The sequence below is a fragment of the Malassezia globosa genome, assembly GCF_000181695.2.
Source record: "Malassezia globosa CBS 7966 chromosome Unknown mgl_sf_5.2, whole genome shotgun sequence".
Lineage (NCBI taxonomy): Eukaryota > Fungi > Basidiomycota > Malasseziomycetes > Malasseziales > Malasseziaceae > Malassezia > Malassezia globosa.
This window is the reverse complement of record NW_001849867.1, coordinates 431072-446951: the sequence shown is the minus strand read 5'-3', so window position 1 is coordinate 446951 and position 15880 is coordinate 431072. Positions and strand designations below refer to the sequence as shown.

Below are 15880 nucleotides of genomic sequence, written 5' to 3'. Positions count from 1 at the left end.
ATCGCCCATGATAAAATCACGTCTTCTCGCGCTGGATTAGTGTGCATGCACGCCAATCAAAATTTGTTTGTTACTTTGCATGTGCAGTCCAGTCGACGAGACGCACATTATATTAACGAAGTGGCACAAGTCGCCCAACAAGACTTTCAAAATAAAATTAATTGATGCACATGAGGAAGCGCTAGGTGATGGGATATCTTGGTGCATTCCTTCGAGCGTCAGCTATTGAAGGAGACCAAAAGCTAGAAAAAATATCACATACATGCATCAGAAATACCAAACCCATAACGTCTATACACAGTGGTTCTTATCCTCGATTAAAACTATACTTCGTCTACCAAGCATATCGATCTGGCCTATGAAGAACTGATATAGCCATGAGTAATAGCACTTACAGTACAACAGAACGCTAGTGATTCATCTGCGACAGCTCTTATGTGATTTTGCTCAAGTCAAAGTCGTAATGACGCTAATTCAACATATAACAGTTCGAGTACATAACGCTGAGGTATCAGAACAGATCACCACACAGTCCTATGAAATCGGCTGTCATGCATGTTTACTCGCTGGTTTTCCGTGCTAAAATACATTTTTGGGTATGATTCGTCTGCGTGGTAAGATACGAATAGCTTTCGTTCCTCTGGCTTCTTCGCGGTATTGTGCCACCCGCAAAGCCATGGCATAAAGAGCATCGACTTGGTCGTGTTTGACCCAACGTCTCGAGCATAATTTGTCCAATGTAGCTTTCCATTGTTGTAGCAACGAAAACTCATTGCTCACCTGAAGCCAAAGATGAGAGCGATTTCCACTGATATTCCATCTTAGTTCACGACGAAATAGCCCTTGTTGGAAGCGAAGGATCGGTCGCACAAGCTTATACGCCTCAACCTGCAAACACCAATCAAGCAGGCGTTGCATTGGTCGCAAAGAAAGGAACATGGGATGGTATAATGGTTCGTCTCGCGCGCGCCAAGTGCCCCAAGTTCGATCAATTTGCTTTAGAAAAGACAGCATTAGGCAGATGGCTTCATGATTGAGTGTTTTTTGATATCTTATTGCATCCATCACAAGTAAGATCGACTGATTGTTCGGCTCCAGTACAAGCCTGGTATCAATTGGAGACGCAGCACCTGGTATGGCAAGAGCTGCTGGTAGCGGGGTTGAACTCAACTCTGAAAAGGCCTCGAGGGCCATCGCAGGTTTCTGGCATCCTAAGTAAGCTCTCAAGATGGCGTTCAATAGTTTCGGCCCCGGGATGTAGATATGTCGATGGGAAAGTAAGCGCGAGGCTGAATTCCGCAACACGAAAGGCCTAGATGACTTGCGATATTGATTCGGTAACGTATCACGAAACAGCATAGTTGTGTACATGTGTAGCAAATTCCAAGTCTGCTCTGGCTTACCGCTTCGAGAATAAAGCTCCATAAGTGCCGCAATAATCCAAGGAGAAAGAAGAACAGTTTTTTGATTTGGATCTGTCTCTGAAACTTGAGCTGCGCGGAGATAATGTCCAAACTCGCTTAAAAACATGTTCCATAATTCTAGCTTGACTTGCTCGTCTTTCTGATGTCCCGCAACCGGATCGTATGATACAGAGCTGGATATTCTAGGCACCTGTGCTAAAGCAACAGTGCTCTTTGCTCGTAACAGAGCAAGACACATATATGGGGTCCAGCGGTCTCGGGGCAATTTATCTTTGACCAAAGAATGCATAACTCGCCAATTGTCTTGCTTAGCAGCGATGCCAAATAGTGCATTATCAAGCCTAATCGCTAATGAAGCGTAGGCTAAAGAGTGTGAGCCATCCACATGCGCTCGCAGCGCATCATTCTTTAGAACTTGATGTGACCAAAATTGTGCTAAGGGACGGAGTCGACGCAGGGTATAGATATCTTGCCGACGTGCAGCATACCGCATAATCCATTCGACAGCTGCAGGACTGTCACCACTTCCCGAAGGTATGCGATTGCGACTTTCTTTGACTCGCTCCGAGTACCAGTCTAAGAGCGCGCCAGCTGTCATGCTAGGGTGTTGACGCGTCAGCTTTCTCATTTGGTCCAACAAACGCTTTTTTTCTGTAAGCTCGTCACTATACATAGAAACAGGGTAAGATTCAACATGCGGAAAAGGATGCGACTGTTTATGAGGCTGAGACCTGTCGGTTTGGGAGGATGTGATCCATGCGCGGCTTGTCCAAGACAGTGACTCGACGATAACCTGACGATCAGCCGATGGGCGTGAGTTGAGTGAGAAAGCATAAGAAATTCCTCTCACAGATGGTCTGAAGAAATGCCTCGCTGACCCCAGTAACATGGGGGCACGCAGGCTTTTAGGTGTGCCCTTGCTGAGCACGATGTGTGCCGTCGATGTGAATGTCGTGCACGGCTGATCAGGTTGCATGAACGATCTTCGATGGTAGTCACGTGATACAACCGCCACAAGTCTTGGATGCCGACGGCATAAGGAGAGTGGGGGAGCGTACGTTGGATACAGAAGCGAGTGAAAAAAAAGAAAACAGAGCAGCACCGCAAGTGACAAGCGGGTAACGTCGCGCCGGCGCCATGGAAGATCCTGCTGAGATCGCTGTTCTTACATCAGAATATATATCGTGTACGTATAGTGCATGCAGGATTCATGAGAAACACAGAACGTGTGTGTTTGTCTAACCTGCACAGCGCTTGACAACCTGCCTAATGAGGTAAATCATATTCTGCGAGAAATCGAGCTTAAGGATACCAAGGTGCAAGGTATGCAGTTCCGACATGGCACTAGTTTGGGCTTGTTCTAACTTTTTTAGATGTTCTATCGCGGATTGCGTCGAAAGAAGCGCAAATGCGTGACATGTTCGGTGCCTACATGAATGCAACAGGCTCCAATGCAGAAGCCACATACAATAAGCTGGAGAAGCTCGCTACACGCATCAAAGCTGAATATACTCGCGCTGAAGAGTGGTCTGCCCAGAAACGAGAGTTAGCACATGCACTCTGGCGCAAAGTATGTATGACTGTGCGCATGTGGCTTACGACCAGGTGTATGCGCATCATCAGCGACTCACGGAGGATCTTAAGCTTGTGAATGAGGATCTTGTTGCCAGCGCCTCTGCCTCGCTCCCCAAACCACCGACGCTTGTGGAGCCATCGCAACTTGCACATGCACTTCTTAATGCAGGGATCGGAGATCATGAAGGGGAATCAAACGATGGGAAGCTACGGAGAAAACGTGCTTCACATAGTTCATCTGGTGACACGGCACGATCAGCACCTTCGACTCATGCTGGAAGAACGACGGCTGCTGTCCGCGGCTCGTCGTCCAATGCAGACGGCTCTGACGTTCGTGGAGGCAAGGCTGATGCGGCGGATCGCACTGTGGATGTGGAAGAAGAACGAGACGAAAATCTATATTGTTTCTGTCAGCGTGCGTCGTTCGGCGAGATGATCGGTTGTGATTCCGATGACTGCAAGTATGAGTGGTTTCACATTGGGTGCGTTGGCGTATCGAAGCCGCTTCCCCAAATGTGGGTGTGCAGCGATTGCCTTGCGAAGAACAAAAAGCGTCGTCGCACATGAGCACATCGGCTCTTGTCGGCAGCATTTATTCGGAGAGAATGTCGTTTCCGAACATGTATTCTTAATTTTACTATCACATATCTCTTGTACTATAGTGCTACAATGCTGTTCCTAGAATGGAATGAATATGTGAATTATCGAGACCATGGTTCAAGAGAATGCGATCTGCACTCAGTCGCGCACTTGTGACACAACCTGTGGTTAGTGAACGACAAGAAACGCACCTTCAAGCAAAGGTACACCATAACTCCAACTACCGCAGAACCAAAATCCGCCTTCTGAACGAAATGGAGCACATGCTTCGCGTTGCGAGTGAACATGCACTGGTGCCTCCGGTGGCCCTTGCAGCGGACCAAGCACAGACGTAGGGCGGCCGTGCTTAGCGCCGCGCGTTAGGAAAAAGCTCTGCCGTGCGTCTCTTCCTTGGAGCGTAAGAACAAAGCGCTCAAAGGTGCTTTTGCTGATCCATGTATGTTCAAGCGGAAATAAATATGGAAGCGGATTCGTCGTCTGCATCACAACCTCATCACTTGTACGCCAAATTATGTGTGTCGCCATTGTAAATGATGCATCAGGCGAGTGTGGATTCAATGGACTCACAAGATTTAGATCGCGCCAGTGTTCTTGCTTCGGCGGCAAAATCGTCGTATCCGTGTGGCAAACGACTGTGCTTTTTTCATACCGCATCCGTCGCAGGCTTTCGAGCTGTTGCCTGCAGCGCTGGGAATGTGGTGAAGAGAGGAAATTCCCGGAACTGCGGGATAGATGATGATAGTACATTTCAAGCATACGCGCAGTTTGTGTGGCCTGTGAAGCAAACACAATATGGTCGAAGGTGGCCTCCATCTGCTCGCCATCTGCTGTTGTGAACCGCAAACCAAATTGGCGTTTGTCGTTAACATGTTGGGGAAACACATCCGTGATTGTCACTCCAACTCGCTTTTGTGAGGGTGATAAATAGAACGAAAGTCCATCGACCACTTGTGAGACACCTCCTTGGACAGTGTAATGATCATACAAGAATGTCCGCGCGACATAGTCAAGGACCTCAGCGGCCGGCATAGACCTTACCGCATCGACATTGGCTGTCATGATCGAACAGAAAAGAGGGATCAGAAGCTCCCCGACAAATGAGCGATGGATCCAAATTGAATCACACCATTCGCCAAATGTGCGCTTGTAGATCTTGTGTTCCATATTCTGTGTGTGACCCATGGCGGTGTGGTAGTATGCCATGAACAAGATCACCAAGTAGGACCACACAGTGGTTAGTACAAAGAACGGACTAGCAAACGACCCTCTCCGGATAAATTTTCGTCCTTTGTTTGTAAGCCCACTGTACAAAAAGTCTGGTTCGGTGCCATGAACACGTCCTTTGCTCTCTGGAGCCCGGCCAAAAGAAAAAGAAAAAGATGCAGGTGCAAAGGGAATGCCTAAGTGTCGATACAGAGCGACAAGTTCAGGATAATATGCTGCCAAGAATAAGATCAATCATCGTACCTTTTGAAAATGCCCGCATCGGTACATCAATCCGGCGTGGCTGACCGTCTTGCTGGACTGTGACACTTTCTGAGTCCATGCCAAGTACTCGGTTCCGCTCAAAGAGCTCGATATGGATCATGTTTCTCGTGCGTTCATCTCGTGGCTGAAGAAAATATGCTGTTGCAAGTCCTGCCAATCCTGACCCTACAATGGCGACACGCAGAGGTGCTTCTCGCTCGTACGGTGACGCAGTCAACATGCAGAGATCAATGTCACCATTACGACTCACAAAGTTCCTTCTCTCCACATGTGTGGTCCGACGCCTTGATCATTTTGGAGACAACTGCCCAACTGGCAAATTTGAATTGGTTGGCTGATTCAGCGGTATTACGTTCACTTATCGCTTGTAACGGTTATAACGTTCCCATAACAGCAAGCGCGGTGACTCGTAATCATCCTCAGCTTAGGATTGGAGAGCGTTCACACCATCCGAAGGTGCAAATGCACTCGTGATGCCACGCAATTCTAGAGGGTTGACGCGCATTCAATGTACCGCTGTAAGGTACATGATCTGGATTTGTGGACCCTAACGGTTGTGCGCGCGCATGTCACAACTGACAAGGTAGCTCTCCCCATGTTCTCGTTCGCCATTCTCTGTTGAGATTCGGTGTATCGAACGGCTACATATAAGCAGACTCTCTCACCGACCCAAGCCAAATTGTTCACGCCATGTCGCCCTGCAGCCGTCGATGTACGAAACCTCTCTTCGCTACGAAGGAGAGTCAGCTTCCGCCACAACCTTTAAAACATAATAACGGTGAGACTTTTAGTGTTCCTGAAAAAGCGTTCTTTGATATCGTTGTGATTGGTTCAGGCCCAGCTGCTCTCACGTTCGTAACGCGCATACTTGAAGAGCGACCTGCAGCACTTTACCTCGAGGACGAGCGACAGCATCTCCATTGGCTTCAACGACAATCGCATGCTGCGCCTGTACTAACTACACGTCGGCCGGGACTAAACAATGCCCGCATCATAAAAGGAACCAAGCAGGTGAATCGATATTTGAATCGACGCCCTCCTCCCCTACGTATTCTTGTGCTCGACAAGCTGGGTGACGGATGGCTGGGGCAGTGGCACAGGAATTTCCATGCATATGAAATTCCCTTTCTTCGTTCGCCGATGTTTTTCCATCCGGACCCATCTGATGTGGACGCACTCCTTGCATTTGCAGCACAGACAAGCCGTGCTGTGTCTCGACCATATACGTACGTGTGTGACTGTTTATCGAATCGATCATTACACACTAGGCACCGCACAACCAAAAAAAGTTATTTGGATGGCGTGTGTCCACATCTACTAGAGGTACCCGGCGTGGTCGGGCGCGAAATGAGTAAGCATAAATGGAAACAATCAAAGCACAAGAAATATGCTCAAATGGTTCGTGCTTTAGGTCCTGTCGTAAATGAGCGCGATCGACAGGATTATCATAACCCGTCAGCAGCGCTTTTCCGCGACTTTACAAATGAGCTGGTCGATCGATTTGATTTGCAACCTGATATTGGCCCCGATGGCAAGGTTCGTCCCTTACAAGAATGGCTCGCAGAGGAGAATTCGGAACTCGCAAATGCGTCAGTAACTTTGTTACGAGCAGATGTTTCTGATATTGATTATGGACTGATGCATTGCGAATGCCTAGATGGCTCCATCGACCATGAGGCGGAAGGATTTGCTCTCACAACGACTGATGGGTCACACATTGCTGCAAAGTATGTTGTCTCGGCTGTTGGGACTGGTGATTGTCCTCTGATACCAACGTGGGTGCGCAATGCATATTCACAAGATACCACAACGCAGCGCAATAGCAACAAGTCCTCTTCTGGACAGGAATTAACGAGCGCATGCCCGCGTGACAATTTATGCCACGCAGACCCAATGCAACGGTTATCACGACCATCAGTGGACAAATACGAAGAACCGTCGCCGGAGAGCATGGGAGATGGATGGGCACATTCTTCCGCCATATCGGCACCCCAGTTCACGTTTCCCCCGCCAAATGTGTCAGCCAAAATCGAGCGTGGGCAGTCAACAACAGCGTTGGTAATTGGTGGTGGCTTGACGTCTGCACAGCTTGCCGATCTGTGTGTTCGACGAGGATTCTCACGCGTTATTCTTTTGTTACGTGGCTTTATGAAGGTGAAGCCATTTGACTTTAGTCTCGACTGGGTCGGAAAATATGCAAATGCACAAAAAATGCAGTTTTGGCAGACTGAGGATCCCCAAAGTCGGATGGACATGATTCATCAAGGCCGAAGCGGTGGAAGCATCAACCCTGTGTATGCCAAGGTTCTGCTTCAACGTGCGCGTGACGGGCAGTTGGAAATCCGCACCCACACTGAAGTGGAAGATGCGCATTGGGATCCCGAGAAGGAGCGCTGGTCCTTGATGCTGCATCGCAGCTCAGACGCTCGTCCTGACTCACAGTTCATGAACCACACCCAGAAAGCTGGTACTTCTGTTTCATGCCTGGCGGACTACGTTGTCGTAGCGACCGGCACTGATCTCGGCTTCAGGGAACTCCCTTTCATGAAGACACTTCGGAGCAAAGCCCACGTGCCTGAGGTGCATGGAATTCCCATCGTGAAGGAGGATTTGCAATACGGACCCTGGCCATTGTTCTGTCTAGGTGCTTACTCAGCGATCCAGATTGGGCCTACGGCATTCAATCTCGGCGGCATACGAGAGGGCGCTGAACGTGTGGCTACGCGGATCCAAGACATGGAGGAGAGAAACGTGCATCCAGAGCATCTGGATCCATTCAAACATCGCAGCTCCATCAACTCGTACGTGCACTTTTCGTATGATCGCCTTGACATAGACGCGGCTGCTTAATCCAAGCCTAGAAGCATAGACGTGTTCAGTCAGGTGTGAAAATTATACGTACAAGCAACTCTCTCCACACCAAGTCAGGGCGACCATAGTGTGGAGTCAAAAAAAAAAGGTTCGTAGAAGTTGGATGAATCCTGTTCTGTTCCTTCGTTCACCAAGTACCATTCATGAGGTTGGGACTCTTTGTCGGCTGGCTGGTATGGGGATTAGCAGGCTTGGTCTCCGCTGCAAGTCTACTAGCACCTAAAGTACTTATAGTTACTATGTTTGAGCCTGAACGCAATGCATGGCTCGATAACATGCCCCTTTCAAGAAATATCAGCGTCCCTGGCTTGAGCCCCCTCTTTCCTCACGTATCTTGTAATCATGACGGCGAAGTCTGTCTCATTACTACAGGTGAAGGAGAAATCAATGCCGCTGCATCACTGTCTGCTGTTGTGTACTCACTGTCGTTCGACCTGCGGAAAACATACATCCTTATGAACGGTATTGCAGGAATCAGTCCAGACGCAGGTACACTAGGAAGTGTTGGTCTAGCTCGATATGCTGTGCAGGTGGGATTGCAGTATGGAATCGACGCAAGACAAGCGCCAAAGAACTGGACTTACAGTTTTTGGAACTACGGCACGATGAAACCTGGATCTTACCCTCGCAACTTTTATGGAACAGAAGTCTTTGAACTCAACTCTTCACTCAGAGACAGGGTCTTTGAGCTTGTCAAGAATGTTAAGTTGAAAGACACATCAGCGGTGAAGAAATACCGCTCCACTTATTCTCAGGAACGGGCCAAGGCGCCACCCTCAGTGTTTAAAGGTGACGTCACCACCAGTGATCTTTATTTCACCGGAAAGATATAGTACGTGCTTACGAGCTTACCATCAGTGAACGTATGGCAAAGAATATTACGTCCATATTGACAAATGGTACGGGTACGTATGCACTTACTGCACAAGAGGACAATGCAATCCTGGAAGTCATTGTGCGTGCGCACAAGTCAGATAATGCCGATTACGGCAGAGTGATCCTATTCCGTTCAGGAAGTAACTTTGATCGCGGTACGTGACTTCAATAACTTACATATTCTCAAGCACCCAAAGAAGCAGACGACTTTGAGCACTTTTTGAATACAAGCATGCGTACAGATCTTTCAGTGCCATCGCTGGCTAACCTATATGCCGTTGGCGAACCGATAGTCAAGTCGGTACGTTATTGCCCAGACGTTAACGACAGATTGTTGTAAACTGGACGGAATGGAAAGACGGCGTTACGGCGCAGAAGAGCTCGACTTATGGCGACGTTTTCGGCACACTTTCACCGTAGTTTTTTTTACAAGCATCTTTCGCACTCGTTTTCTGGGCTGGAAGTAGCTGACTTTGGCGACATTCGTTTGATTTGCAATTTCTACGTATCATAGCGCACGGACCTCTTCGAAATAGAAATTTTGGAAGCAAAGGGACGGGTGTGGAGGTTGTTTCTCCATGTCATCGCGGATCCGACTTGGATCGCAACGACTTGTGTCAACATTGCTGACAGCGTTTCGCGTACCTTGTCCCGTTGTTCCTTGTGCATCTGTACATTCGCTTTCCTCCAAAATGGATCCTCGAACATCTTGTGTCACTCAATCGCGTCCCCTTGCCAATGAAGATGCTAAATGGATTGGTCTTCGCGCTATTGAATGGACTGATCCTAGTGGGAAAGCGCGTGTATGGGAGTCGGCAGATCGACGCACGCGCAAGAGCGAAGTAGATGGTTCGTTCAAATTTGTACTTACAGACAGCGGTTGCCATCTTAACAGTGATTAAGCGTCCATCCGTGGAGCCCCACATCCTCCTCGTGACGCAATTCCGTCCTCCGGTGGGAGCATGTGTTGTTGAACTTCCTGCGGGACTTGTGGACGCAGGTGAAGATGGAGATGAAGGTGCAAAGCGTGCGGCCTTGCGTGAGTTGGAAGAAGAAACGGGCTACGGAGCTGCATCGATGCCCGGCGCTACAGTTTCAGTTCAATCACTGAGCGATGTCATGTACAATGACCCAGGTCTCACCGGCGCGAACATGAAGCTATGTGTCATCCATATTGAGCTATCTGATGATGCAGCAGAACCAATCGCTCGTCCAGATGAAGGCGAGTATATCGACAAGCACCTTGTGCCACTAGCTTCTCTTGTCTCACAACTGCAAGGTACGTACAACAAAGACGGCATAGCTTATGATGAAGCATTTAAAAAGCAAGGATATGAGGTGGATGCGCGGTTGTCGCACATAGCTGCGGGCATTGAATTGGGCTCAGGTCTCGTGAAGAATAGCCGCAGTACGTGAAAACCTAGCAACGCAAACTTGAAGTTAGAATCCGCGAGTGAGTGGACGCGAAAAATATTTTCTTTTGTAGTCCAATTCGTAGATGGAGTATGACAAATCTACAACGTCCTCGACCACGCCATTTTGGCTCTTACCCAACTGCCATGAGCGTGTCCGCCATGCTTCAAGAGATCGGTGCATGGCCTGTTTGGCAGCAAGCGCTTACATTTTTAGTTGGAGGCTTGGCTCTTATTGTAGGGATCAATGTGCTAGTGCAAGTGCTTGTACCTCGAAACAAGTCGCTGCCGCCCATGGTGTTTCACTGGGTCCCTGTGGTCGGCTCGGCCATCACATACGGCATGGACCCGTATCGCTTCTTTTTCAACTGCCGCGAGAAATATGGCGATGTTTTCACGTTCAAGCTGTTCGGTCGGAATGTGACGGTTGCGCTGGGGCCCAAGGGATCAAACCTCGTGTTTAACGGACGCTTAACGCAGGTATCAGCAGAGGAAGCTTACACGTCCCTCACGACGCCTGTATTTGGTAAGGGGGTCGTGTACGATGTACCAAATGCGGTTTTGATGGAGCAGAAGCGCTTCGTCAAGTCAGGCCTGTCGATGGAGAATTTCCGCATGTATGTCACGCAGATCGAGAGCGAGGTCAAGGACTTCATCAACAACGATGCCGCTTTCCTGCCTCTCCAAAAGGGTGCTACATCCGTCACAGTGGACATATTCAATGTGTTTAGCGAGATTACAATTCTTACTGCAAGCCGTACCCTTCAGGGCAAGGAAGTACGTGAGAGTCTTGACAAGACCTTTGCGAAACTGTATCACGACCTTGACTCCGGCTTCACCCCTATTAACTTCGTGATTCCGAACCTGCCATTGCCGAACAACTTCCGTCGAGACCGTGCTCAGCGTTTGATGAGCGACTTCTACCTAGGCATCATCAAGAAGCGCCGTGAAGGCAACACGGAAGGCACTGAGCATGACATGATCAGTGCTTTGATGGAACAATCCTATAAGAATGGACGCAACATCAATGACCGCGAGATCGCGCATATGATGATTGCGTTGCTTATGGCTGGTCAACACACGTCAAGCGCGACAGGTAGCTGGGCCATGCTGCGCCTAGCGAGTCGCCCAGAGATTATCGAGGAACTCTATGAGGAGCAGAAGCGCGTGTACAGTGATGGTACGGGTGGGTTTGCTCCTCTTGACTACGATATCCAAAAATCGAGTGTACCTGTGCTAGATGCTGTGATCCGTGAGACGCTGCGTCTGCACCCGCCGATTCACAGCATCATGCGCAAAGTCAAGTCCGATATGGTCGTTCCGCCAACTTTGGCAGCGCCGATCTCAAGCAAGGGATCGCGTGATGAGACGTATGTGATCCCTAAGGGTCACTATGTGATTGCAGCGCCCGGTGTGTCGCAGGTGGATCCGAAGATCTGGGAGGATGCTAGTCGCTTTGATCCTCACCGTTGGTTGGGTGACAAAGCCAATGTGATGAATCAAACTGATGATGCACAGGAAGACTTTGGCTGGGGTATGGTCAGCACAGGTGCGAATAGTCCGTACTTGCCATTCGGCGCTGGCCGCCACCGTTGCATTGGTGAGCAGTTTGCGTATCTTCAGCTTGGTACGATCATCTCAACATTTGTTCGCGCGTTTGACTGGCGCTTGGAGACCAAGCTGCCGGCTCCCGACTACACGTCTATGGTTGTACTGCCCACGCAGCCGGCCAATTTGGTTTTCACACCGCGAAAGAACAAGGCTTGATGTTATGGACTCAGTGGTCGTGGGGGCGATATGCTCAAGTGAGTGACGCGCATAGCGGCTCATAGCCGTGGCATGCGAGACATACCACGAGACATGATCAAGTTTCCATAGCCCACTTTCAACGGCAGGCAACCGCACGACCTATTCATGGTGCGCTATAATGAAAGACAAAAGTTACATACGCATGGCATGTATTATCTATCCACGGCGTTCGGCCACACGCACAAGGTCGGCAACGACACCCATCGCAGTGACATCAGCGCCTGCGCCTGCGCCTTGGACAAGCAAAGGACGCTGGTAGCGTTCCGTTGTGAATGAGATAATGTTGTCAGAACCGCCAAGCGACGTAGCGAATGGGTGGTCAGCTGGGTACTCTTCGAGACCGGCCTTGATGACCTTCTTTTCGACATCGATGAGGCCGACATAGCGTAGTACACAATGCTTTGCCTGTGCCTTCGCACGGATCTCATCGAACTCGGCGTCAAACTCCGGGAGGCGCTGTACATACACGTCCGCGTTCGCTTCATCTGCCAGGCCAGCAGGTGTAAGCGATTGCGTGCTGACGGACGCGAAACCCCGAGGAAGCTCATACGCAAGACCAGGAATTAGGCGCGAAAGAATCGTGAGCTTGCGGGCGACGTCGGAGCCTGAGAGATCGTCTCCTGGATGCGGTTCTGTGTATCCGTTTTGACGCGCAACGGAAACGATCTCCGAGAACTTGGTCGTGCTACCGGCCGCAGGGCTAAATTCATTAAAGATATAGCTCATCGTGCCACTCAGCACACCTTCGACTTTCTTGATCTTGTCGCCAGTCGCGACGAGGTCCTTGAGAGTGCCGATAATTGGCAGACCAGCGCCGACTGTGCTTTCCTGGTAAACGAGTGGTTTGCTGTCGTCTTGCTTCGCTTCCTCGATCGCCGAGAACAGATCAAGCGAGCCGGAGAAGGCTTTCTTGTTTGGCGTTACGACGCTGAAGCCAGCATGGAGGAATGATGGATAGAAGCATGCCACACTGTCATTCGAGGTGTTATCGACGACGGCAATATGGCGCTGGTTCTTCGCCTGGATATTCTTCAATTCGGTTACAAGCTGCTCGAGAGACAGTGCCGGTACTCCGTTGTTTTCAAGCTGTGACTGCCAATTTTCTAGTGCAAGTGCTTGGCCAGGCGCGGCGAGGAGAGTCTTACGACTATTCTGCAAAGCCACTACTTTCAGCGACGACAGAGCAGGCACGGACGCCAACTGCTTAATCACAGCGGAGCCCACAAGGCCCACACCTACACGGTCAACATACACAATTACATACCAATAAGCGCAATATCGATTCGACCCGACATGTTATCGACAATGTGTAAGATCGCTCACGTAGATAGAATAGCTTTCGATAGCACGCAGCGCTGACGATAAATATTCGTAAGCAAGTCTAAATTGGCCATTCCGCAACTTGCGCATCCGCACGCATGGAACACAACCGCCGTGACACTCTTGCATCCCCCGCGCTGCTTCAACGGACATCACGTGATTATGATCCACATCCATGCATCCTAAGCCAAATGACAACGCCAGCCGCCTAGGCCTATCCATCGTAGCGCCGACGTCTCGGCACTTCTTGCTGCGACAGCTCAGCCGCGGTGAACAAGATTGAGTCTGTTGCGCGAGCAGCTAGTGCGCCATGAGCAATGCAATCCCTTCGGATTCGCAACGTGCACATGTGCACTCTCCGTGGATGCATGAATACAGTCCCACTGAAAGCACACACCTATCCGAGTCAGACGCTGCTCGATGGGGAATGCGGAACCCGCTGTACCCATCGTATATGATTTTGCATATTTTATCACTGATTGTAGGCACAATTCTCGCTGCTGTCAATTGGTACCTAGTGGTATATCAAACAAGCTCAGCTGCGACATTATCGTTCGTATCGGCGGTGTTACTCACCGTGTTCACTGTTTCAGAATTTTTTGGGTTCATGGGTTGCGCTTCTTTTGATTTGGGACTCACCAAAAAATTTGTACATTTCTTACCCATCATACTCTTACTTTTTCTCGCTGCACAAGTTATTTCACTAACCAACACATATGCAAACAAAACCATGTCGATATCCAATTGCATTCGTCGGGAGACTGAGGATGTACAATGGGGGCCGGTCTCTTCACCTTCGAATTCTGAAAAGCACGAAATGTCGGATTATTGCCATCACTGGTGGCACACTCTTGCTACCTGGAATATCGTTTGGCTAACATGGATTGTGATCTTTGGTTTATGCTTGTATGCTTTGTCTGTGCGGTACCTTCAGAATGCACTGAACATGGTGAGCTCAAGACCTGGGGCTCAGTCCATGCCATCTGATATGGAGCATGCTTTTGACGAAGACCAAGCGTTCGCGATGCAGGGACTCTCGAGAACGCACAAGGCCGATGATATGGACCTGCAGGATGATGCATTCGGTGACACAAAGTCGGAGTTTGCGCCTATGAATGATCACCCGGATGACGCTTCCTTCATAAATGCAACAGCAGATCCATTCAATGATGCACCTATTGTCCATCCCACTACCATTCACACAGCTGCACCGCAAGTGTCACGGTTCCACTAGACACCAGCTTATACACACACACGCATCCACTCCGCTGCTGACCTTCACAACGCTTATGTATATTCTGTGCACGACGTTTGTATATGCGAAGCCTCATGTCTTGTTTTATTTTCTATGCGACCACAAATCTATGCGCTAGATTGCCCTGATACAGACTCGTCCCTCGAAGAGAGGCCAGCTGTGCGCACATTGTAGCCATAACCACCTGACGGTGCATTGGGCACCTGGTCTGACACACCATCGTAGTGGACTGGACATTTGTTAGCATAGAATCAATAAAGGGGGAACTTACGTTGCATTACGTCGTAATTTGCGATGAATCGCCAACCATTTGGTCCCATGTGGTACAGATTGATGGTCTGTAACGTTAGCAAGCGTTGAAATAGATCCAACGTACATTTCCAGAATATGCGTCACGATGAGTAGCCGCGTAAATGCTACGACGCCCAAGATCTAATGCCTCTTCTTCCGAAAGATCCCAGTGGTAGCCCTGGTCCAGCACTCCGTACGCGAAAGTAGATCCTGAGCCGACCGAGAATAAGTCGCCCTTCATCCGCGAGCCTTCTGAATCAACGTAATAGATGGCAGGACCTGACTTATCCCAGCCGCAGATCATTGTGCCCATGCTAAGCCCCATTCCTTTGTAGGAGTATACCAAGTTGCTCAATATCTTGGAAGCAGCCGCAACAGAGATACGTTCTTTATTCCGCAACTCATGCAAACGGCACTGAATGCCAAGATATGTCTCCCAGTACTGGCAGTCAGCCGCACCACCGGCCATAGTACCCAACAGGTACGGATTGATTTCAATGACCTTTTTTACGGAGCCGGATGCAATGTAAGAACCTGCCGACGCACGCGAATCCACAGCTACAACAACACCACCTTTGTATCGGAACGCAAGCGTAGTAGTACCGTGGTTCAATTTGATGCGTGCATCAGGACGCGTCGAGTCCACATCCGTATATTGAGCGAGGAACCGTGATGGATCTGAGGCTGGAAGAGCAAACCCGTTTCCCAAAGCGCCCAGATCCTCGTCCTGCACGCAGGGTACACTCAGATCATCGCGCGCAAACTTTGCTAGCACGGAATTCATAGTAGCGGGAGCTGCTGATTCACACTCACACTGCGACAAAGAGGACCGCTTCCGCCTTCGTGATGCGTTGAGTGGTTTGCGATCGATACTGACCAGCCCCGACGCACTGCAGAGATAACTGAGGGGACGCGCAAGCGTGATCGAATTTGCCTAATAGGAATATTATACAACTATC

The 15880-nt window shown here is 49.5% G+C and overlaps 10 protein-coding genes across 10 annotated transcripts; 6 read left to right on the top strand and 4 right to left on the bottom strand.

The window, feature by feature from the left end:
• Positions 1-579: 579 nt before the first annotated feature.
• Positions 580-2052, bottom strand: MGL_2421 (uncharacterized protein; the record flags this gene model as incomplete). Its single annotated transcript, XM_001730573.1, has 1 exon — positions 580-2052. The coding sequence occupies one exon, from the start codon at positions 2050-2052 to the stop codon at positions 580-582; it is 1473 nt and encodes a 490-aa protein (XP_001730625.1).
• A 944-nt stretch (positions 2053-2996) lies between these two features.
• On the top strand, positions 2997-3566 carry MGL_2420 (uncharacterized protein; the record flags this gene model as incomplete). The annotated part of the gene is made up of 1 exon (XM_001730572.1): positions 2997-3566. One exon carries the CDS (start codon positions 2997-2999, stop codon positions 3564-3566), a length of 570 nt encoding a protein of 189 aa, XP_001730624.1.
• A 201-nt stretch (positions 3567-3767) lies between these two features.
• Positions 3768-4781, bottom strand: MGL_2419 (uncharacterized protein; the record flags this gene model as incomplete). The annotated part of the gene is made up of 1 exon (XM_001730571.1): positions 3768-4781. The coding sequence occupies one exon, from the start codon at positions 4779-4781 to the stop codon at positions 3768-3770; it is 1014 nt and encodes a 337-aa protein (XP_001730623.1).
• Positions 4782-6434: 1653 nt separating this feature from the next.
• MGL_2418 (uncharacterized protein) lies at positions 6435-7937 on the top strand (the record flags this gene model as incomplete). The annotated part of the gene is made up of 1 exon (XM_001730570.1): positions 6435-7937. One exon carries the CDS (start codon positions 6435-6437, stop codon positions 7935-7937), a length of 1503 nt encoding a protein of 500 aa, XP_001730622.1.
• A 164-nt stretch (positions 7938-8101) lies between these two features.
• Positions 8102-8791, top strand: MGL_2417 (uncharacterized protein; the record flags this gene model as incomplete). The annotated part of the gene is made up of 1 exon (XM_001730569.1): positions 8102-8791. The coding sequence occupies one exon, from the start codon at positions 8102-8104 to the stop codon at positions 8789-8791; it is 690 nt and encodes a 229-aa protein (XP_001730621.1).
• An 889-nt stretch (positions 8792-9680) lies between these two features.
• Positions 9681-10250, top strand: MGL_2416 (uncharacterized protein; the record flags this gene model as incomplete). The annotated part of the gene is made up of 1 exon (XM_001730568.1): positions 9681-10250. The coding sequence occupies one exon, from the start codon at positions 9681-9683 to the stop codon at positions 10248-10250; it is 570 nt and encodes a 189-aa protein (XP_001730620.1).
• Positions 10251-10408: 158 nt separating this feature from the next.
• Positions 10409-12013, top strand: MGL_2415 (uncharacterized protein; the record flags this gene model as incomplete). Its single annotated transcript, XM_001730567.1, has 1 exon — positions 10409-12013. The coding sequence occupies one exon, from the start codon at positions 10409-10411 to the stop codon at positions 12011-12013; it is 1605 nt and encodes a 534-aa protein (XP_001730619.1).
• Positions 12014-12211: 198 nt separating this feature from the next.
• Positions 12212-13350, bottom strand: MGL_2414 (uncharacterized protein; the record flags this gene model as incomplete). Its single annotated transcript, XM_001730566.1, has 2 exons — positions 12212-13290; positions 13320-13350. 2 exons carry the CDS (start codon positions 13348-13350, stop codon positions 12212-12214), a joined length of 1110 nt encoding a protein of 369 aa, XP_001730618.1.
• A 755-nt stretch (positions 13351-14105) lies between these two features.
• MGL_2413 (uncharacterized protein) lies at positions 14106-14609 on the top strand (the record flags this gene model as incomplete). The annotated part of the gene is made up of 1 exon (XM_001730565.1): positions 14106-14609. The coding sequence occupies one exon, from the start codon at positions 14106-14108 to the stop codon at positions 14607-14609; it is 504 nt and encodes a 167-aa protein (XP_001730617.1).
• Positions 14610-14737: 128 nt separating this feature from the next.
• Positions 14738-15705, bottom strand: MGL_2412 (uncharacterized protein; the record flags this gene model as incomplete). Its single annotated transcript, XM_001730564.1, has 3 exons — positions 14738-14859; positions 14902-14968; positions 15007-15705. The coding sequence occupies 3 exons, from the start codon at positions 15703-15705 to the stop codon at positions 14738-14740; spliced, it is 888 nt and encodes a 295-aa protein (XP_001730616.1).
• Between the last annotated feature and the right edge of the window lie 175 nt (positions 15706-15880).